Here is a 23,372-nt window from a genome sequence, read left to right as displayed (position 1 = left end):
AGATATGGTTGCACAGCCTGGGCATGAGTGTTAATCACTTGTACATAATGTTCACTATTGTCAATAAACTCCCAAGAATGTCTCCCTGCCTATGGCTCCTTGTTCTGATGAGCAGTGTTCATGTCACTCAGATGTGAAACTTATCTGCACAAGATAAAGGCAGGTGTCTCAGTCCAGGACCTCTTCCCTGTGTTTTGTACAGCCTTCAGTGATGGTCCAGTCTCACACTCCCTGGAAACATTACTGATGCCTGCACCTCAGCGGTGCTTGTCATTGCTGCCAGAATGTAGTGGGCAAGCGTCACAGAGTTTTCTCATTCTCTTGATGTGCTCCCAGCACCTTTAAGGTGGGGCTGGGCCCCATCTCTTCAGCATCTGTGACTAGTGATGCTCTGCTCCTGAAGGGCACTGGTGCTGAAGGTGGACAAATAATCAGGTGCATTTAAAGTTTCGTGGCTGCGTCTCCATGACATGATCCTGACCACAGAGCGCAAGTGAGCTGCCCTTGGCCAGACAGGAGTCAAACATTCTCAGAGGCTGTGTGAAGATCTGTGGAGTGTCATCACTGCATGTTGTCATCATCTCCCTGCAATCAAGTGACTATTAGGGCCTCCACTGTGTCTCAATGACAGGAGCATAATCACAGAGGGTATGTGCGCTGCCATAGGCCAGACTGGAGTCAAACATTCATAGATGTAATGTGATGTCCCATGGTGTCTCCTCACTGCATGTCGTCAGCATCCTCCATAAACCTAGCAGTTATGAGGGCCTCCCGAAGGTGTCTGCCTCGTTCACATTCCACAGCTGCAACATAACACCTGCCCTGCCATTGTTACCTATGTTATTTAGTTCACTTAATTTAATTACTCTCTTAATTAACGGAATAATTTCTATGTACACCACATCTCTTTCCACCGTGCACCAAATTCCCACATGAACCCAACCCGCTACTCACTCAGTCTCCGTCTCACTCCAGCATAGTCGCCTGTCTCCTCGCGCGCCCTATATTGATCTACAGTATTCTATAGAATCATGGAATGCTACAACACAGGAGGCCACGGGTCCATCACAGCAATATCTTGCAGAAGTTTGTAAGGGATCTGAGGGAATGTAGTCTTTTTCTAGGCCCCATTAACACATTTGTAATCTAGTTAGAACATGGTAGAAGCTGTGCAGATAGGAAAGTTCTGTTTTCTTGCCCTCTTGTTTCTTGTTGTGGTAACATTTCTTTAAAAAAAAGGAAAACTTGCCAACCTCAGAGCACTCATGCCCGAGGTAAGTCTCGACTCAAATGTTCATATAGGTAACTCACCTTAGGCTTATCAACTGATTTTCTAGGTAACACAAACATTCAAGCGTGGACATTACTTCACAGCCGCCTGAGGGTAAGACTGTAGAAGTTGTTGAAGAGTTGCAGTGGGATACGGGATAGTCGGGCAGTGAGCTGAGAGAGACTGTGGCTATCAAAAATCTACCACCTTTGTTGCTTTAACAAAGCAGCTTTTAGGAACACCTCCAAATTGCTGAAAGAAGTAAATTGAGGAAATTCTGCTTCTTCGCCAATGTTACAAATGCAGGTCCGCTGCCGGTGCCGACTTGAGTTCAGTGCTGTCAAGTGTTCCCTTAAGCAGTCTAGTTTATTTTAGTTAGGCATTGCTATTATTTTTATTAGGTATGGGTGTTAAGGGTTATCGAAGCAAGGTGGGCAGGTGGAGTTAAGATACAGATCAGCCATGTTCTAATTGAATGGTGGAACAGGTTGAAGGGGGTGAATGACCTTCTCCTGTTCCTATGTTCCTTTGCCTGCTTTTTTATATGGAAGGTGGCTAGCACTGTCACCATCTGCCACCATGATAAATGGGACGCGGGAGTGTAACAATGAAAATCCCTTGTAATCTGGATCCGGTCACTGTGTTTGAAACACATGCAGTTTTTTAATCTCTCCGAAAGTGGATTGAGTAAATACCAGGTAAGGTGTCATAGAAACAGAAAATGCTGGAAAAACTCAGCATAAGACCATAAAACCATAAGACATAGGAGCAAAAATTAGGCCATTCAGCCCATCGAGTCTGCTCCGTCATTCAATCATGGCTGATAAGTTTCTCAACCCCATTCTCCCGCCTTCTTCCCATAACCTTTGATCCCCTTACCAATCAAGAACCTATCTATCTTGGTTTTAAATACACTCAATGACCTGGCCTCCACAGCCTTCTGTGGCAATGAATTCCATAGATTCACCACTCTCTGGCTAAAGAAGTTTCTCCCCATCTCTGTTCTAAAAGGTCTTCCCTTTAGTCCGAGGCTGTGCCCTCGGGTCCTAGTCTCTCCTACTAATGGAAACATCTTCCCCACGTCCACTCTATCCAGGCCTTTCAGTATTCTGTAAGTTTCAATCAGATCCCCCCTCATCCTTCTAAACTCCATCGAGTATAGACCCAGAGTCCTCAAACCTTCCTCATATGTTAAGCCTTTCATTCCTGGGATCATTCTCGTGAACCTCCTCTGGACCCCCTCCAGGGCCAGAACATCCTTCCTGAGGTACGGGGCCCAAAATTGCTCACAATATTCTAAATGTGGTCTGACCAGAGCCTTATAAAGCCTCAGCAGCACATCCCTGCTTTTATATTCTAGCCCTCTCGAAATAAATGCCAACATTGCATTTGCCTTCCTAACTACCGACTCAACCTGCAAGTTAACCTTAAGATAATCCTGGACTAGGGCTCCCAAGTCCCTTTGCACTCCAGATTTCTGAATTCTCTCCCCATTTAGAAAATAGTCTATGCCTCTATTCTTCCTACCAAAGTGCATGACCTCACACTTCCCCACGTTGTATTCCATCTGCCACTTCTTTGCCCATTCTCCTAACCTGTCCAAATCCTTCTGCAGCCTCCCCGCCTCCTCAATACTACCTGTCCCTCCACCTATCTTTATATCATCTGCAAACTTAGCCAGAATGCCCTCAGTTCCTTCATCTAGATCATTAATTTATAAAGTGAAAAGTTGTGGTCCCAACACAGACCCCTGCGGAACTCCACTAGTCACCGGCTGCCATCTTGAGAAGGACCCCCTTATCCCCACTCTCTGCCTCCTGCCAGACAGCCAATCTTCTATCCATAATAGTACCTTGCCTCTAACACCATGGGCTCTTATCTTACTGAGCAGCATCCTGTGCGGCACCTTGTCAAAAGCCTTCTGGAAGTCCAAGTAGATAACATCCATTGGCTCTCCTTTGTCTAACCTACTCGTTACTGCCTCCCCTTGATGAAATCATGCTGACTTTGCCCTATTTTACCATGCACTTACAAGTATTCTGAAATCTCATCTTTAATAATGGACTCTAAAATCTTATCAACGGCTAATCGGCCTGTAATTTCTCGTCTTTTGCCTCACTCCCTTCTTAAACAGGGGGGTTACATTAGCGATTTTCCAGTCCTCTGGGACCCTCCCTGACTCCAGTGATTCCTGAAAGATCACCACTAACGCCTCCACTATCTCTTCAGCTATCTCCTTCAGAACCCTGGGGTGTAATCCATCTGGTCCAGGTGATTTATCCACCTTCAGACCTTTCAGTTTTCCTAGCACCTTCTCCTTGGTAATGGCCACCATACTCACCTCTGCCCCCCAACTCTCTTGAACTTTGGGGATGTTACTTGTGTCTTCCACCGTGAAGACTGACGCAAAGTACCTATTCAGTTCCTCCGCCATTTCTTTGTTCCCCACTACTACTTCTCCAGCGTCATTTTCTAACGCCCCAATGACCATGTTTGCCTCTCTCTTACCCTTTATATATCTAAAAAACTCTTGCAATCTTCTTTTATATTACTGGCTAGTTTACCCTCATATTTAATCTTCTCCCTCTTATTTCTTTTTTAGTTGTCCTCTGTTGGTCTTTGTAGGCTTCCCAATGCCCTGGTTTCCCACTGCCCTTCGCTGCATTGTATGCTTTCCCTTTAGCTTTTATGCTGTCCCTGACTTCCCTTGTCAGCCATGGTTGCCTCGTCCTCCCTTTAGTATGCTTCTTCTTCCTTGGGATGAATTTTTGCCGTGTCTCCTAAATTACTCCCAGAAACTCCTGCCATTGCTGTTCCACTGTCTTTCCTGCTAGGCTCATCTCCCAGTCAATTCTGGCCAGCTCCTCCCTCATGCCTCTGTAGTTGCCTTTATTCAACTGTAATACCGTTACATCTGATTCCAGCTTTTTCCTCTCAAATTACAGGGTGAATTCTATCATATTATGGTCACTTCCTCCTAAGGGTTCCTTCACCTTAAGCTCCCTTATCAAATCTGCCTCATTACACATCACTAAATCTAGAATTGCCTGTTCCCTAGCGGGCTCCACCACAAGCTGCTCCAAAAAGCCATCTCGTAGCTATTCCACAAATTCCTTTTCTTGGGATCCACTACCAACCTGATTTTCCCAGTCTACCTGCATATTGAAATCCCCATGATCACTGAAACCTTGCCTTTCTTACACGCCTTTTCTATCTCCTGGTGTATCTTGTGCCCCACATCCTGACTACTGTTCGGAGGCCTGTACATAACTCCCATTATGGTTTTTTTTACCATTGCGGTTCCTCAACTCTACCCACACAGATTCTACATCATCTGACCCTATGTCATTTCTTGCTATCGATTTAATTTCATTTCTTACTAACAAAGCAACCCCACCCCCTCTGCAAACCTGCCTATCTTTTCGATAGGATGTATATCCTTGGATATTTAGCTCCCAGTCCTGATCCCCTTGCAGCCATGTCTCCGTAATGCCCACCACATCATACCTGCCAATTTCAATCTGCGCCACAAGCTCATTTACCTTATTTCGTATACTGCGTGCATTCAGATGCAACACCTTCAGTCCTGTATTTCCCATTCCCCCTTCTCATTGTTGTCCCTTTATCTGATGTGCTTAAGTTAGATTCCTAGCGCCCTTTCCAAACACTCTGTCTATTTTGTGTTCTGGAGACTTTAATAGCCTCTCCTGGGCTCTCCTTCCTTTTGTTTTTTCATAATTTTCCATGAAGTTGAATCCACCCCCCCACACGCTAACCTGCTGCTTTGTTTCCCGCAGGTCTAACAGCAGCTGTGGAGAGATGGAAGGAGGGTCATACGGACTTGAAACGTAAATTCTGTCTTTCTCTCCACAGATGCTGTCAGACCTGCTGAGTTTTTCCAGCATTTTCTGTTTTTGTTTCAGATTTCCAGCAGCCGCAGTATTTTGCTTTTATCTAGGTAAGATGTCACTTGGTTTCATTTGCATCGTTGCATATAGATAAACCATATTGAGTGTGATGGGAGTCACTTGGTACATTACTTGGTACAATAGCTGAACTTCTACTTGTGTATTGTTACATTAGCTTACATGGGGAAATTCTTACTTTGTGCAGCTTATTTAAATGAGCAAATAGAGTTACAAAGAGAGAAAATAGCAGGAGACATGCTCATAAATCCTTACCCTCCCACAAGAGTCTAGAAGAGTGTACCAACAGCTCTCTCCGTAGCAGTTACGGTTGCTAACTGTGATGAAGTTTCATCACATGACTTGCCCCCAAGTTCCAGCCATTAGTCGGCCAACACATCCATCCTTGTGAAGGTGGTGGGGAAAAAAGATTGAAAATAGGATAAAAGGTGGGGATAAAACAATGAATAAGTGAATAAAAATGAAAATAAATAAAAATAAAAATAAGTGGATAAAAAATAAAAAATTAAAATAAAAAAATAAAAATGAATATTGAAAAAAGGTGAAAAAGGGGTAAGGAGAGAGTTCATGGTCTGAAGTTGTTCAACTCAAGTCCAGAAGACTGTAAAGTGCCTAACTGGAAGATGAGGTGCTGTTTCTCCAGTTGGGCTTCCCCGGAACATTGTAGCAGGCCAAGGATGGACATGTGGGCATGAGAGCAGGATGGTGTGTTGAAATGGCAAGCGACAGGAAGGTCTGGGTTATGCTTGCAGACAGACCAAAGGTGTTCCGCAAAGCGATCACCCAATCTGTGTTTGGTCTCTCCAATGTAGAGGAGACCACATTGGAAGCAGTGAATGCAGTAGACCAAATTGAAGGAGGTGCAATTGAAGCGCTGCTTCACCTGAAAGGCATGTTTGGGCCCTTGGACAGTGAGGAGGGAGGAGATAAAGGGGCAGGTGTTGCACCTTCTGTGATTGCATGGGAAGGTGCCGTGGGAGGGGGATGAGGAGTTGGGGGTGATGGAGGAGTGTCCTGGAGGTAATGGTCCCTACAGAATGCCTACCAGGGTTGGTGGGGGGAAGGTGTGCGGGTGAGGGGAAGATGTGTTTGGTTGTGGCATCATGCTGGAGTTGGTGGAAATGGTGGAGGATGATCCTTTTGAGCATGGAGGCTGGTGGGGAGAAAAGTGAGGACAAGGGGGACACTATCACGGTTCTGGCAGGGAGAGGAAGGTGTGAGGGCAGAGGCGCGAGAGATGGGTCGGACACGGTCGAGGGACCGGTCAACCAGAATGGGCGGTTAAGGAAGAAGGAAGACACGTCAGAAGCGCTGTTTCGGAAGGTGGCATCATCGGAGTAGATGCGACGGAGGCGAAGGAACGGAGAGAATGGGATGGAGTCCTTACAGGAAGCAGGGTGTGAGGAGCTGTAGTCGAGGTAGCTGTGGGAGTCGGTGGGCTTGTAATGGATATTGGTGGACAGTATAACACCTCTTTGTCCTTTTGTCTATGACATCTTTGGGCAATCTCCACCTATCACTGGCCCTCTATCCAGCTCTACCTGTCCCACTCCCCTTTAAACCAGCTTATATTTCACCTCTTTTCTATTTTCCTTAGTTCTGATGAAGAGTCATACGGACTCGAAACGTTAACTGTATCTCTCTCTGCAGATGCTGTCAGACCTGCTGAGTTTTTCCAGGTATTTTTGTTTTTGTTTCAGATTTCCAGCATCTGCAGTATTTTGCTTTTATCTTACGGCGCTGCTGATTGGCTCGTTGTTTCCGGCTCTTAGATTGGCAGAGGATGACCCGCTCTCCGATTGGCCAGTGCGGCTAGTGCCTATTCCTGATTGGCTGACGCACAATCCCTCTGATTGGCAGCGCCGTGGCCGCCCAGCTCGCCGATTGGTTGTTCCCGGGCGGTGCGCAGCTGCCCGGAGGATGGAGTCGGCCTCGGGCTGCGGGCGGCTGCGGTCCCCGCCCTGGAAGCTGCTGTCCGGGCAGCTGCGGCTCGCAGTGTCCCGGAGCGGGCGGACCGGGCCGTGGCTGCTGGAGCGGGAGGGCAGTGGCCGGGCCCCGCTGGAGGTCAGTGTGGTCTGGATGCAGGGGACGGTGCAGGAGGTCCGGCCCGAGGGGAACATCAGCCTCCGGCTGCAGGACCCGAGCGGCAGCTTCACGGTCACCGGGGCAGGCGGAGTGCCCAAGGGGAGGCCGTGCCTCGCCACAGGTACCGGGGGAGGGGGAGGGGTCAGCGGGGCCCAGACTCTCCGCCAGGGTTAAAGTTTCGATTCGATTAAACATCAGCTGCAGCCAGAACCCCCCCCTCCTTCCCCCCCCCCCCCATCCCCTACTCCGGATCTCCCCCCCCCCCCCCCCGGCCTCCCCTACTCCGGATCTCCCCCCCCCAACACGGCCTCCCCTACTCCGGATCTCCCCCCCCCCCCCGCCATCCCACTCCGGATCCCCCCCCCCCCCCCGGCCTCCCCTACTCCGGATCTCCCCCCCCCCCCTCCCCCCCGGCCTCCCCTACTCCGGATCTCCCCCCCCCCCCCTCCCCCCCGGCCTCCCCTACTCCGGATCTCCCCCCCCCCCCCCTCCCCCCGGCCTCCCCTACTCCGGATCTCCCCCCCCCCATCCCCACTCCGGATTCCCCCCCCCCCCCCCGGCCTCCCCTACTCCGGATCTCCCCCCCCCCCCCCCCGGGCCTCCCCTACTCCGGATCTCCCCCCCCCCCCCCCGGCCTCCCCTACTCCGGATCTCCCCCCCCCCGGCCTCCCCTACTCCGGATCTCCCCCCCCCCCCCCGGCCTCCCCTACTCCGGATCTCCCCCCCCCCCCGGCCTCCCCTACTCCGGATCTCCCCCCCCCCCCCCCCCCCGGCCTCCCCTACTCCGGATCCCCCCCCACACCCCCCCATCCCCACTCCGGATCCCCCCCCCCCCCCCCCCCGGCCTCCCCTACTCCGGATCTCTCCCCCCCCCCCCCCCCCCCCGGCCTCCCCTACTGCCGATCTCCCCCGGCCTCCCCTACTCCGAATCTCCCCCCCCCCCCCGGCCTCCCCTACTTCCGGATACCCCCCCCCCCCCCCCGGCCTCCCCTACTCCGGATCCCCCCGGCCTCCCCTACTCCGGATCTCCCCCCCCCGGCCTCCCCTACTCCGGATCCCCCCCCCCCCCCCCCCCCCGGCGTCCCCTACTCCGGATCCCCCCCCCCCCCCGGCCTCCCCTACTCCGGATCCCCCCCCCCCCCCCCGCCTCCCCTACTCCGGATCCCCCCCCCCCCCCGGCCTCCCTACTCCGGATCCCCCCCCGGGGCCTCCCTACTCCGGATCCCCCCCCCCGGCCTCCCCTACTCCGGATCGACCCCCCCCCCCCCCCCCCCCCCCCCCCCAGGCCTCCCCTACTCCGGATTCCCCCCCCCCCCCCCAGCCCCCTTACTCCGATCTCTTCCCCCCCAATTCCGGATCTCTCTTCCCCCCCGCCGCCCTACTCCGGATCTCCCCCCCACCCCCGCCCCAGCCTCCCCTACTCCGGATCCGCCCCGGACCTCCCTACTCCGGATCCCCACCCGGGCCTCCCTACTCCGGATCCCCCCCCCCTACTCCGGATCTCCCCCCCACGCCCGCCCCGGCCTCCCCTACTCCGGATCCCCCCGGCCTCCCCTACTCCGGTTCCCCCCCCACCCGGCCTCCCCTTCTCCGGATCCCCCCCCCCCCCCGGCCTCCCCTACTCCGGATCCCCCCCCCCGGGCCTCCCTACTCCGGATCCCCACCCGGGCCTCCCTACTCCGGATCCCCCCCCCTACTCCGGATCTCCCCCCCCACCCCCGCCCCGGCCTCCCCTACTCCGGATCCCCCCCCCCCACCCCCGCCCCGGCCTCCCGTACTCGGGATCCCCCCGGCCTCCCCTACTCCGGATCTCCCCCCCCCCCCCCACTCCGGATCTCTCCCCCCCGCCGCCCTACTCCGGATCCCCCACTCCTACTCCGGATCCCCCCCGGCCCCCCCCTACTCCGGATCCCCCCCGGCCCCCCCTACTCCGGATCCCCCCCGGCCTCCCCTACTCCGGATTCCCAACCCCCCCGCCCTCCCCTACTCCGGATCCCCCCCCCCCCCCCCCCCGCCCCGGTTTCCCCTACTCCAGATCCCCCCTACTCCGGATCCCCCCCCCCCCCGGGCCTCCTACTCCGGATCCCCCCCCGCCCTCCCCTACTCCGGATCCCCCCCCCCCCCCCCGCCCCGGTTTCCCCTACTCCAGATCCCCCCTACTCCGGATCCCCCCCCCCCCCCCCCCGGGCCTCCCTACTCCGGATCCCCCCCCCACTCCGGATCTCTCCCCCCGTTCCCCTACTCCAGATCCCCCGCCCCCCCTACTCCTGATCCCCCCCGGCCCCCTACTCCGGATCCCCCCCGCCCCCCCTACTCCGGATCCCCCCCGGCCCCCCCTACTCCTGATCCCCCCCGGCCCCCCCTACTCCTGATCCCCCCCGGCCCCCCTACTCCTGATCCCCCCCTGGCCCCCCCTACTCCTGATCCCCCCCGGCCCCCCTACTCCTGATCCCCCCCGGCCCCCCCTACTCCTGATCCCCCCCGGCCCCCCTACTCCTGATCCCCCCCCGGCCCCCCCCTACTCCTGATCCCCCCCGGCCCCCCCTACTCCTGATCCCCCCCGGCCCCCCCTACTCCTGATCCCCCCCGGCCCCCCCTACTCCTGATCCCCCCCGGCCCCCCTACTCCTGATCCCCCCCGGCCCCCCCTACTCCGGATCCCCCCGGCCCCCCTACTCCGGACACCCCCCCCCCCTGCCCCCCCTACTCCGGATCTCCCCCCCCCCCCCCCCCACTCCGGATCTCTCCCCCCCGCCGCCCTACTCCGGATCCCCCACTCCTACACCGGACCCCCCCCCCCCCCGGCCTCCCCTACTCCGGATCCCCCCCCGGCCTCCCCTACTCCGGATCCCCCCCCCCCCCCCCCCGGTCTCCCCTACTCCGGATCCCCCCCCCGGCCCCCCTACTCCGGATCCCCCCCGGCCCCCCCCTACTCCAGATCCCCCCCGGCTCCCCCTATTCCGGATCCCCCCGGCCCCCCTACTCCGGATCCCCCCGGCCCCCCTACTCCGGATCCCCCCGGCCCCCCTATTCCGGCTCGCCCCCGGCCCCCCTATTCCGGCTCGCCCCCGGCCCCCATACTCCGGAACCCCCCTACTCCGCACCCCTCCCGGCCCTCCTACTCCGCACCCCTCCCGGCCCCCCTACTCCGGACCCCCACGGCCCCCTACTTCTACTCCCCCCACACCCCCCCCCCCACACCCACTCCCCCTACACACAATCCCACCTCTCCCCTACTCCTACTCCCCCCCACACCTCCCCCCAACTACTCTCCCCCCAACTACTCTCCCCCCAACTACTCTCCCCGCAACTACTCTCCCCGCAACTACTCTCCCCCCAACTACTCTCCCCCCCCCTATTGTCACCCCCAACTCTCTGCTCCCTCTACTCCCCCCCCCCACTCCCCCCACCCCACCTCACAACTCCCCAGCGCCCCTAGCATTTTCTCTTGTATTCATGACTGAGTTTATTAGGACGACCTTATATTTATGACTCCTTGTTCTAGTCTACCATGTGGAAACATCTTCTCTACATTTTCCCTGTCAAACCATTTCATCACCTTCAGGACCTTTACCAGGGCTTCTCTTGTTCGAGAGAAACCTGTCCAATCTTTCTTGATGGATATAGTCTGGGACGATACTGTAACTTGTTTTGCATTTTTTCCACCACCTCTGTACCCTTTTTACAATGCGGAGACCAGAACTGTACGGAGTATTCCAAGTGTGGCCTAACCAAAGTTCTGTACAAGTTTAACATAACTTCTCTGCTTTTCAATTCTGTGCTCTATTTATTGCATTATTAACCTGCGGTGTTATTTGTTGTGATTTGTGTATCTGTATCTCAAGACCCCTCTGCTTCCCTACTGCTTTTCGTCACTATTTCCAAGGACAATGTAACCTCCTTATTCTTTGGACCAAAGCGTCCTGCCTCTCACCCATCCATATTGAATCCATATTGAAGGTTGCTTGCCAGTTGCATTCACCACTTGAAGGTTTGTTAATGTCTTCCTATTTTGTGGCAGTACTCCATTGTATTATCTAAACCTCCCAAATATGTGACATCTGCACATTTTGAATTTGTACTTCTGATTCCAATTCCTTTATATAAATGATGAACAACGGTGGGCCCAGCACTGGCCCCTATGGAATGACACTTCCTCACGTTTTGCTAGTGTGAGTGATTACCTTTAACCTGTACTCTCTGTTTTCTGTTTTGTAGCAAGCTTGCTTTCCATTCTGTTACTTGTCCACTGACTCCACCATCTTCTGACCTTGGTCATGAGTCCACTGTGTGGCATTTTATGATGAAGGCCTTTTGAAAATCCAAATAGATGATGTGTACTGCATTACCCTTATCAACACTTCCTGTTTCTTCAAAGGGAAGGGTGAGAGGAGATTTGATAGACTTATTCAAAATCATGAGGGGTCTGGACAGAGTATTTAGGGAGAAGATGTTCCCATTGGTGGAAGAATTAGAAACCAGAGGACACAGATTTAAGGTCATTGGCAAAAGAAGCAATGGCGAGAAACTTTATCGCTGCCTGAGAATATGGTGGAGGCAGGGTCAATCATGGTAATCAAGAGGGAATTGTATTATTATCTGAAAAAAGAATGTACAGGGTTATGGGGAGACAGAGGGGGAGTGGCACTAGGTGCAGAGCCGGCACAGGTATGATGGGGCAGGTGCCTTCTTTTGTAACCATTCAGTGAGTCTTTGAATAAAGTTGGTCAAGCAGCCTTTTGAAATCGGTGCTGACTGTTCTTTTATTATAGTTTTAGTTCTAGTTTTTCTGAGATCTTTGAGTAAGGTTCCATTAACTTTCCTACCACTGATGTTAAGCTAATTAACCTCTCGTTCCCTGAACTTGTTCTCTCTCTCTCTTTTAAATATAGGGATCACTTTAGCTGGTTGCCAATCCTCTGGTACTGTATACCTTTTCTAATGAATTTTTATATATGTATAATAATGTTCCTGCTATCTCTTTTATTTGGCGTGGAAACAATCTATTTGGACCAGGAGTTTAAACTAATCAAACTTGAGAGAATAATCAATGATCTCCCCTGCCATTCTATCTTAAATACCTTTATATCTCTTTTGATCTCTTCTAATGTTACACCCACCATTTAAGTCTGCCTGGTAAATACCAAGAAAAAGTAATTATTATTTCTGCCATTTTGCTGTCAGCCTGTGAGTTTATCATGTGTATCCTTCTATGGCCCTGAGTTTCCATCTGTTTATCTATGGGTTAGGTCTGCAATGTGTTTAATTAGATTGGATTTTTGGGGAGACCATTTGTGTACGCCATTTGGCTCATCAAGCCTACTCTGCCATTCAGTAAGATCATGGCTGATCTGATTGTGCACATTCTTGCCTGTCCCCCAGTACCCTTGACTCCTTTGTCAATCAGAAATCTGTTGAATTCCACCTTGAATTATATTCAATGAACTGGCTTCCACTGCTATTTTTAAAAAAATTCTTTCACAGGACATGGGCGTTGCTAGCAAGGCCAGCACTTGTTGCCTATCCCTGATTGCCCTTGAGAAGGTAGTGGTGAGCCGTCTTCTTGAACCGCTGCAGTCCCTGTGGTGTAGCTACATTCACAGTGCTGATGGGGGGAATTCCAGCATTTTGACCCAGCGACAGTGAAGGCAGGCTGATATATTTCCAAGTGTCGATGATGTGTGGGTTGGAGGGGAACTTGCAGGCGGTGGTGTTCCCATGCATCTGCTGCCTTGTCCTTCTAAGTAGTAGAGGTCACGGGTTTGGAAGGTGCTGTCAAAGGAGCCTTGGTGAGTTCCTGCAGTGCATCTTGTAGGTGGTACACACTGCTGCTACTGTACGTCAGTGGTGGAGGGAGTGAATGTTTAAGGTGGTGGATGGGGTGCCAATCAAGTGGGCTGCTTTTTCCTGGATGGTATTGAGCTTCTTGAGTGTTGTTGGAGCTGTACACATCCAGGCAAGATGAGATTATTCCGTCACACTCCTGTGCCTTGTAGATGGCGGACAGGCTTTGGGGAGTAGGGAAGTGAATTACTCGATACAGAATCCAGCCTCTTACCTGCTGTTATAGCTGCAGTATTTATATAGCTGGTCCAATTCAGTTTCTGGCCGTTGGTAACTACCTGGATGTTGATGGTGGGGTATTCAGCGACAGTGAAGCCATTGAATGGGAAATGGAGAGATGGTTAGATTCTCTGTTGTTGGAGATGGTCATTGCCTGGCACTTGTGTAGCAAGAATGTTACTTGTCAATTGTTAGCCCAAGCCAGAATGTGATACAGGTCTTGCTGCATTTATACACTGCTGCAGTATCTGAGGAGCCGCAAATGGTACTGAACATTGTGCAATCATTAGCGACCATCCCCATTTTTGACCTCATGATGGAGAGAAGGTTATTGATGAAGGCGGCTGGGCCTAGGACCACTGGCTGTGGAAGAGAATTCCATAGACTAATGATTCTTGAGACACACAATTCTTCCTCATCACCATCTTAAATGGGAGACCCCTTATCTTTAAATTGTGTCCCTCTAATTCTAGATTCCCTCATGAGAGGAAACAGCCTCTCGATATCAACCTTGTCAAATTCCCTCAGAATCTTATGTTTCCGTAAATCACCTCTCGTTCTCCTAAACTCTAATGCATATAGGAGGATTGTAGGAAGTGGAACTGAAATTCCTAAAATTGATTTGGAGTTATGTGGAGGCCCAGCTGTGTTCCTCGCTGATTGTGGAGTCATGACTTTTTATAAGTAAGCCCTTCCTTTCATCGCCAGGCATGTATGATATCCCACTTACTTGAATCCTACCAGCATTAAAGCAACAAATTTTAAGAGGCCTACCTCTCAGTCTGAGCCTGGGTGGTGTGTGATTTTCTGATGGAATGTAATTTGGTTTCGTATAACACGATTGGTTATTTATCTATGTTCATTCACCAAATTAGTCAGTGGGGAAAGAAAATAATTAAAGACCCAATGACTTTTTTTCACCAATGAAAAAGGGGAAAATAACTATCCAAAATAGGCATTTTTTGAACATATGAACCTTGCTACAAGCTCTGTTGTTATTAGGGAGCACTGACCATAAGCAGTCACGGGCTTCGTTTTTAAATTCAGTGCCTGGGTGGTGACCTGGTGGAGTAGATCATAACCTTTTTATAGACTGTACACCCCTTGCTCCCCAAACAATTTTTGTTCTAGTCATGTTAATGGAACAGAGATTGGTGTGAGGAAAGTTTACCAAAAATGAGCGATCAGCGTCGCCAGATGGGCATGGCTCAAAACTGCCCTCACTGATCTTCCTTTGCGGGGCACCTGACTTTCACTTATCCAGTGGAGATGTTGATGCCCTGCTGCAACTGCTCATTCTACCAGTCTCCCCTCTGGCCTTCCAATGTTGCTGCTGGCATCCTTGACCTCCGTGCTGCAGGCGCGGAGATTGACCTGAAGAGGCTGCGATGCCACACATAGTTAAAAAGCTAAATGCCTTGTGCTGCTGGCTCGTGCGCCATTCCTCCTTGCTGCAGGAAGGTGAAATCCTCAAGTGTGCTGGTCACCCGTCGCTTGTTTTGGCAGCTGTCCCTCGGCAGCCAGCGAAGATGTAGTGGCCAGAAGGGAAACGGAGCTGTGCTTGCAGTAAATGCACACGCGAAATGGTCGCAAGTGGAAAAACGTATTCAACTTGACAGGGGAAGAGAGTGTTAATTTTGTACTTTGTTTCCTGCTGTTTAGCTACGGCCAAAGATTTTGCTGGCTTTGAACATTTAAACCATGAATCTTGACGTGTAATCAAATGTTTGAAATGTGATGAGAAAGTAAAAGTTTGTCTACGTGTGCCGTGCATCAACAGGCTCGCCAGTGTGGTTAATCCTGTCAAAATTTATAATACAGTCACTTTCCAATGCAACTAGTGATTTATGTGAGAGGATATCAATTACTGGTTAAGCTGCACGTCTGGGGAAACGTTCAGCTGGGACGGTAAGGCCTGTTTTTTCTTCTTTTGCTGTGTGAAACTGCGTGACATGTTTGGCTGAAAGTTCACTGCTTATCTAAAACCGAGACCAGAGCCCAAAACTGGTTTGCGGTTTATTTTTCTAGCTTTTAAGGAGGAAGTCTGAGTTTAACATAAATGGTCTGGGAAGTGAGACCAATAAGCCGACAAGTGGGCATGGGCAGTGAAGTGCAACAATACATGAGTCATGAGTCTCCAAACAGGGTACCGTATACAGCAAATTCCTGTTTGTTCTGTGTAGAGACTGTTTTGGGCAAAGGCTTCATGCCTTTGGAGGGCAGAAGAAGGGGGAACAGATAAAATTAGCAGCAGTGGACCTTCAAATTTGTGGCATTAACACCTCCACCAATTAACAGTTGGGTGGGGGTTAGGGAAGGAGTTCTCTGGAGTTAAGTACGAGAGGCAATCTCATTTAATCATACAAAATTCTGAAGGGGCATGATAGTGTGGATGTTGAGAAATTGTTTCCATTGGTCGGGGGATCTAAAACACGAGGGCACAGTCTCAGGATAAGGGGCAGATCATTTAGGACTGAGACGAAGAGAAATTACTTCACTTAAAGGATTGTGAATCTCTGGAATTCTCTGCCTCCGAGGGTTTTGGATGTTCCAGCGTGGAATATATTTAAGGCTGGTCTCTCAGGGAATGAAGGGATATGGGGAATGGGCAGGAAAGTGGAGTTGAAGCCCAAGATCAGCCATGATCGTATTGAATGGCGAGCAGGCTCTAAGGGCCATATGGTCTACTTCTCCTATTTCTTGTGTTCTTGTGCATCTTCTAGTGGCTATTCAAGAAACAACTGTGGCAGAGATCTGATTTGACTCTGGCTTGTTGTGTGTCTGGTGCAGGGGAAGGGGAGGATGAAAGCATTGCCCTGATGGCTCAGTGGTGTGGCTCAGGAAGGCCTGAGCTTTCATTCCTGGTCGGTAGTCAAAGACTAGGGAGAAAGGAAAGAAGACAAAATGTAGTCCCTTACATGATCTTGAATGCATCTGAACATGTTGAAGTATGTTACTGTCATAACTTAGGGAACATGGCAGCCAACTCATGCACAGAAACACTGTCAAACTGTGGTGAAGTAAGTGACTAGATCATTTGTTTTTAGTGATGTTGGTTGAGGGAGGAATGTTGGTCAGGATACCAGGTGAGGACCCAACCCCACGTGTCCCCCCCCCCGCACCGCCGTCTCTTTCTCAAATATTGTGTCCACCTAAGAGAGCAGACTTGGTTATAACCTTTCATCCAAAGTGGGACTTGAACCCACAGCCTTCTGACTAGCGCAACTGTGCTACCGACTGAGCCAAGGCTGAGACGACAAAAATTAAAAAGGGAAAATTTAGTCAGACTTCCCTGCCGCCCATTGTTCACTATTGGAAAGTACGTGTGTGGATTTCTGGTAGGGACTAGATTGAGTTTGATTGCGATGTCTTTCGCAATTAACTAATCCTTTGTTGGACATTTCCCTTGAGTGTGAAGATTAGCTGCTCTGGTAAGGTGCAGGAGGGCTGTGGGCGCCCATGAAACTATCCCCAGTAAAAGACAAGGCTGAAGCATTTGCTGCAATCTTCAGCCAGAACTGCAGAGAGGATGATCCATCTCGGCCTCCTCTGGGAAATGTTGATGTATAAAGGGACCTGGGTGTCCTTTACACTAATCACTGAAAGCAAGCATGCAAATGCAGCAAACAGTTAAGAAGGCAAATGGTATGTTGGCCTTCATTATGAGAGGACTCGAGTACAGGAGCAAGGATGCCTTACTGCAGCTGTACAGGGCCTTGGTGAGACCACATCTGGAATATTGTGCGCGGTTTTGGTCTCCTTACCTAAGAAGGAATATACTTACTGTAGAGGGAGCGTGGCGAAGTTCACCAGGCTGATTCCTGGTATGGCAGGATTGTCGTATAAGGAGAGATTGGACTGACTAAGCTTGTATTCACTGGAGTTTTTAAGAATGTGAGGAGATCTCAATGAAACATATAAAATTCTGACAGGGCTGGACAGACTGGATATAGGGAGGATATTTCCACTGGCTGTGGGTAGGGTGGGGGGGTCTAGAACAAGGGGTCACAGCCTCAGGATGTGAGGTAGGCCATTTAGGACAGAGGTGAGAAAAAACTTCTTCACCAGAGGGTGGTGACCCTATGGAATTTTCTCCCACTGAAGGCTGTGGAGGCCAAGTTACTGAATGAATATATTTAAGAAGGGAATAGATTTCTGGACTCTAAAGGTGTCGAGAGGTATGGGGAAAGAATGGGAGTATGACATTGAGATAGTGGATCAGCCATGATCATATTGAATGGTGGAAAAGGCTCGAAGGGCCGAATGTCCAACTCCTCCTATTTTCTGTTTCTATGTTTCTATTCCAAAAGAATGTTCTTAAATCCAGTCCGACATCTGAATTTCGCATAAATGCAATCTTGTAAATGTACGCCGAGAATAAAAATGCATCCTGTGCTTGAAGTAAGGGATCTTGGATTGTTTTTATATTTAAAAAAAAATTGGCTTTACTGTAAGAACCTTGTGTGCACTTGAGCAACGTGCAAACAAGCAAGGTACTTGAAGCAAGCTTAACATTTTATCTGACACGCGAAAAGTGCATATGGCTGTTCCAGTGAAATGTAGTGTAGGAGGGATGGGTGTTTTGACCTTTCTGGTAATATTGGGGTGAATATTAGAATAATACTTCCTGAAATGCTGACTGGCAATTCATAGCAAAGCAGTCATGTGATCAAGCTGACAGCACAGCACACCACACGAATCTAGGGCACCAGTTAAATGTGTTAATAAACATGTTTTGCTGAAAAGTCAAAATTTTTTTCAGCTCAACATGTGTATTATTTTTTTGCAGAGAACACTAAGCGTTAGAACAGCTCGTCTGGACGTTGACCTTAAAAAATCTGGTGAAATCTTAAAATTTCATGCATTTTTCTGATTTCAAATTTTTTTTTTTTGGTGAGGAACAAACTGCTCGCAGGTTTCCCTGTAGATGTTTGGAAAGATTTCCTCAATTTCTGTCCCATTACTTGTGCTGGCCTGGCTCTAATCTATGCAATTGAGTCATTTTCCTTGAACTTTATTTCTTGAGTTTGTTATCAGTTGCCTGGCCCCGGTGCTGGTGATGTAACTGGAATAGAATTGTTTTGCAACAGGTTATGGATTAGCAGTCTTGTCCTGCAGAAGCTGGTGGTGTGTAATTAGCCAAGGTCTGTTGGAAGCCAGTGTGCACTGAGCAGCAGGATGGTACCCATTTGAAAAGATTCCATTGTCACAACTCGCCATTACTGCCACATATTGTGCTTCAGGCCTTCACTGCCCGTTTGGTCATTTTTGTGCTTGCTTCACCGATAAGGACTCTCAGATCAGAGAATGAGCTTTCCCTATTTCACTCTGCACTTGCAAAGCCAATGCAGAAAAAAAATAGCTGCTATTGTTGCTTTTTTCTTTCTAAAATTGCTGAACTTGAGGCACAGACGTTTACAAGATGAGCTCAACAAGGCATTCTGATCGCTGCATGCACATCACTAAAACCATGCAAAATGAACTTAGCATCTTCAAAGTTTGGAGTGAGTTTACCTCCTAGTCAGCTGAGTGACCTATGCTGAAAATATTAGAGCGATGCTTCACTCTGATACTTGTCGGCCATGGCTCATTTGGCAGCACTGTCACCTCTGTGTCTGAAACGTATAGGTTCAGCCTCTTCCAAAGATTTGAGAACAGAATCTATGTTAATTGCATTGTTAAGATTAAGGATAAACAGATGGAGGCTGTCGATTGATTAAGTGTATTGAACACATATAAAAAGGCACTCCTTCCATGATCGGTGGGCACTGTGGGGACTAGGGTGCATTACTGACCTCCAAAATTATGTTTCGACTTCACTTTTATAAGCTTCCTTTAACACTTTGTTCTTGAGTTACGGGTCCCTTTTGTTAGTTCATTTGAACTTTTGCTAATTTGTCCCCCTTTTTTTTTAGCTCTGAAGCAGAGTCATACGGACTTGAAATGTTAACTCTGTTTCTCTCTCCACAGATGCTGTTAGACCTGCTGAGTTTTTCTAGCATTTTCTGTTTTTTTTTCAGATTTCCAGCATCCGCAGTATTTTGCTTTTACCCCCTTTTTTATTGGTTTAGTCAAAAAGAGCGTATAAAAGGGACTCCTGGGACACTGGGGTGTGGATAGGTAGGAGGCAGAAATATGGAATGCTGCATTCTGTAAGTAAACCTATTAAGAAAAGCATCTGTGTCTAGTTTCGTCAACTGGCTTGGATCCACAGCAATCTAGGCTGACACTTCGGTGCATGCTGCACTGTCAGAGGTGCTGTCTCTTGGGTGAGGTGTTAAGCTGAGGCTTATCTTGGCCTCCACGTGGACGTTAAAAATTCCAGGGCACTCAACCAGCATCCCTAAAATGGATTACCCGGTCATGATCTTACTGTTGTTTGTGGTAGCTGGTTGTGTGCAAGTTGACTGTTTACTGAATTAAGACGGTGACTACACGTTACTGGTTGTAAAGCTTGGCCTAAATAGCCAAGTGGTTATGGTCCTGGGTTTGTAACCCCAAGGTCAAGTGTTCAAATCTCACAATGGCAAACTATGAAATAATGTAACCTCATCTGAATACAGATGGAAACGTGTTAACTCGAAAGAGTTACTGGTTGTAAAGTGGGCAAAAAGGATTCTATGGTTAGACTCCAAATTGCACTGCTTGTCTAGTGGAAGAAAACAACCAATGCAGTGAAGTGGTTCCAAAATCAGAAAACCCTTTCTCTAACTGAAATAATATTCTGGTGTGTAGGCATTTTCAGACTTGTCACATCCACAACAAAAGCCTTGTTCTTACTGAGCAATTGCAGTTTGCAATAAACTATTTCTCTTCCCTTCACAGTTATAGTTAAATAGGATTAGGCTTGAAAAGGCCTATTCATAAGTGCTGCTTCACCCGAGCTTAAAAAAAAATGGCTGAAAATAAAGTAATGGGATCCTGGCGATTTTGTATTTCATGACTCTTGAGTTCATTCCCATTTGGTGACAAACTGTGTTTCAAGCACGTGCTCAAAATAAGCTGAATTCAGCAGCACTTGGGATCACACTGGAGGACTTTGAAGTTGACTTAGGATCGCCATCAAATCTTGGCTCGGGCCACAAAATGGAGTGACTTTGAATGATAAACTCGGATTTGTATAGCACCTTTCATCTCCTCAATGTCCCAAATCGCTGCAGCCAATTAAGTACTGTTGAAGTGCAGTTGCTGTTGTAATGAAGGAACACACCAGCCAATTTGTGCACATCTCATCAATAATGAGATAATTGGATAATGAACAGGAAGGGTGGATTCAACAATTATATTGATAATTCTCTGTACTTTCATTCTATTAAGCCTTTCATGAGAATTGCACATTCTGGTGATCTTTTGTGGATCAAAAAAAACACGTGAATTATACCATCAATATGGGAGGAGGGGTCACTCCATTTACTGATATTTAAAGTGAGTTGGAACAAATTGCTTCAGAGGGTGGTGCGACTTTGGGGCTCTGCCTCAGAAGGTGGTGGAGGTGGGGTCGCTGAATATTTTTAAGGCAGAGGCAGAGATATTCTTGTTAGGCAAGGGAATCAAAGGTTATATCAGGGTTCGATGGGAATGTGGGAACTGAAACGTAAGATCAGCCATGATCTTATTGAATGGTGGAGCAGGCTCGAAGGGCTGACTAGTCTACTCCTGTTCCTATTTCTTATGTTCTTACGCTTTTTGCAATAACTTTTGAAACAAAATAGTTTGTACATATTGACAATATACAGTGTGAGCAACAGAGCATTCTGTTGTATTAATGTAAGTTCTGATGAAAGGCTCCTGACCTGAAACGTTTACTGTTTATTTCTCCTGACTTACTCAGCATTTTCTATTTATTTTTCCGATTCCCAGCATCCACAGCATTTTGCCTTTTGTGCTAAATATTAGGCTTTGGACTGTAAAGATCTTTTACTGGTGAATTTTTTTTCTTTGTTACAGGGAAGTATGTGATGGTGATGGGAGTGGTCCAGTCGTGCAGTCCTGAGCCTGTAGTGCGTGCTGTGAAATTGACTGATCTCTCCGGTAATGCTTTGCACAGGAGCATGTGGAGTCTTGAAGTGGAGGATCTTCAACAAAACATTCCTTAGATTTATTCAAATAGCAACCTCTCCCTAGACTTTGTATCAATTTGAAATGCAGAAGGGTGTGACCTCTGGGAACGGAGCAAGGAAATTGAATTCTTTAAAAAGACTCGGAAACGTAAAACTGGAGGCATTATTGGCAAATATAAAAAAACTGAAATCTTTGTTTCACTTGTCGATTAGTGTGATAAACTGAAGAATTTGAAGCTCATAAGTATTTGGAACAGGCGAAAAAAGGAGCCATTTCACCAAGAAGGTTAGATACCATGGGGAAATTACATTCAGCGGCCAGATACAAAGAAGTAAATTGCGAAAAACCCATCCCAAATATAATGACGACTTCGATTTCTGGAACTGGATTCAATCCCAACCATCCTTTGATCTGCTTATTTTACTTAGAATTGATATAAAACTATTGTCAGTGCTTTATTTTGCCAGCTGGAAGGGGAATAGAACTGACAGCTCATCAAATCTCCCACACATCAGTTAAAGGTTGCAGCTTAAGTGCTGTGGTTTTCTAGGGATTTGAAATCTGAACTACGGTACTTGGTTATTCTGCGTAAGGCTTAAATAAAATGTGTTATTACTGAATGGGAGTTGTGTTAGCACTTTTTAGATTGTTAATTTTTCATTGTCATTTTTAATTGGCTCTGGCTGCCATCTTTATTTCCAGCCCATGTGAATATATAGTTTTCTAAATATGAGCTAAATCTTTTTTTAAAAAAAAAATTATCCTCCTAGGAAGAATAAATAACTAGATACCCATTAAATTATGGCAGAAATGATTAGAAGTCTCTCAAGTGCAGGCATCCCCCGTTTGATGCTTTTTGGTTGTCTTCTGGGTTTCGTCAGGTGCCAGGGTGACCAGTAGTTGGATGTCCGAATGCACTATTGTCACTCTGGCCATGTCACACTGGTAGACTTTAGAATTGCACCAGTGTCTCACTCGTAACAGACTACGTTTCCAGAATGCATTTAAGGCTTCCTCTTCTCGGTGATACAGTACCGGAGAAGTAGGACAGGGCATAAAACTAGCATGTCATATCCCTTAAAGAACTACCTAGAAAGACAAAAGCACATGGGGAACACCACCTCACCCTCTCGGATCCCTCCAAGTGACGCATCATCTTGACTTGGACGGATATCATTGTTCTTGGATATCATTGTTCTTTTATTGTCACTGGGTTGAAGTTCTGAAACCGCCCCCCCTGCTTAACACCAGCACTGACTGCAGCCATTCAGAATAGTGGCTTGCCACCACTATCCCAAGAGCAACTTACCAGCGATGCCCATACCACAAGAATGAGCAGCAAAGTTGTGGCAGTGGGAAACAGGAGCCTTGTATAATTCAAGTTTCACTCAAGACTGCAGCTGGAAAGCTTTCACCATTTTCTTTAACTCACAAGGTATGTAAGAGAAATTAGAAAGACTTGCATTAATAGAGTGCCTTTCATGATCTCAGCTTGTCCCAAACTGCTCTACAACCAATGAATTACTTTTGAAGAGGACTCGATGTTTCAGTGTAGGAATACAAGCAGCCGGTTTGCATACAAACAGCAACGTGATAACGATCGGATAATATGTTTTAGTGATACTGGTTGAGGTAGAAGTATTGGCCAGGACACCTGGATGAACTCCCCTGGTATTGCTCAAAATTACGCCAAAAGATCTGTACTAGTCTGATCTGAAAGATGGCATCTCCGACAGTGCAGCACTCATTCATTACTGCGCTGGAGTGTTAGCCTTAATTTTTTTTTTTTGCTTACGTCCCTGGAATGGGACTTGAACCCACAACCTTTTGATTTGGGCAAGAGTGCTACCAATTGAGATTTAGCTAAAGAAATTAGGTTGCTGCTGATGTCACTAAAGTGGAATTCATAAGTTTCATTTCCTCACTTTGGGAAACGCAGCTTTTACAGTAATTAGACTTCGGGATTTT

The 23,372-nt window shown here is 48.7% G+C and overlaps 1 protein-coding gene across 2 annotated transcripts; it reads left to right on the top strand.

Annotated features, from left to right (window-relative positions):
• Window positions 1-7,085: 7,085 nt before the first annotated feature.
• rmi2 (RecQ mediated genome instability 2) lies at window positions 7,086-22,024 on the top strand. Of its 2 annotated transcripts, XM_041207088.1 has the most exons (3): window positions 7,086-7,402; window positions 12,173-12,202; window positions 21,291-22,024. In XM_041207088.1, the coding sequence occupies exons 1-3, from the start codon at window positions 7,117-7,119 to the stop codon at window positions 21,437-21,439; spliced, it is 465 nt and encodes a 154-aa protein (XP_041063022.1). In that variant the 5' UTR covers window positions 7,086-7,116; the 3' UTR covers window positions 21,440-22,024. The 2 variants fall into 2 exon arrangements, with proteins under 2 accessions (XP_041063022.1, XP_041063023.1); XM_041207089.1 differs by lacking the exon at window positions 12,173-12,202 and having other exon boundaries at window positions 7,091-7,402.
• Window positions 22,025-23,372: the final 1,348 nt, after the last annotated feature.

The sequence above is a fragment of the Carcharodon carcharias genome, chromosome 15, assembly GCF_017639515.1.
Source record: "Carcharodon carcharias isolate sCarCar2 chromosome 15, sCarCar2.pri, whole genome shotgun sequence".
Lineage (NCBI taxonomy): Eukaryota > Metazoa > Chordata > Chondrichthyes > Lamniformes > Lamnidae > Carcharodon > Carcharodon carcharias.
The sequence above is the reverse complement of the archived record's forward strand: the minus strand, read 5'-3'. Positions and strand labels throughout refer to the sequence as shown.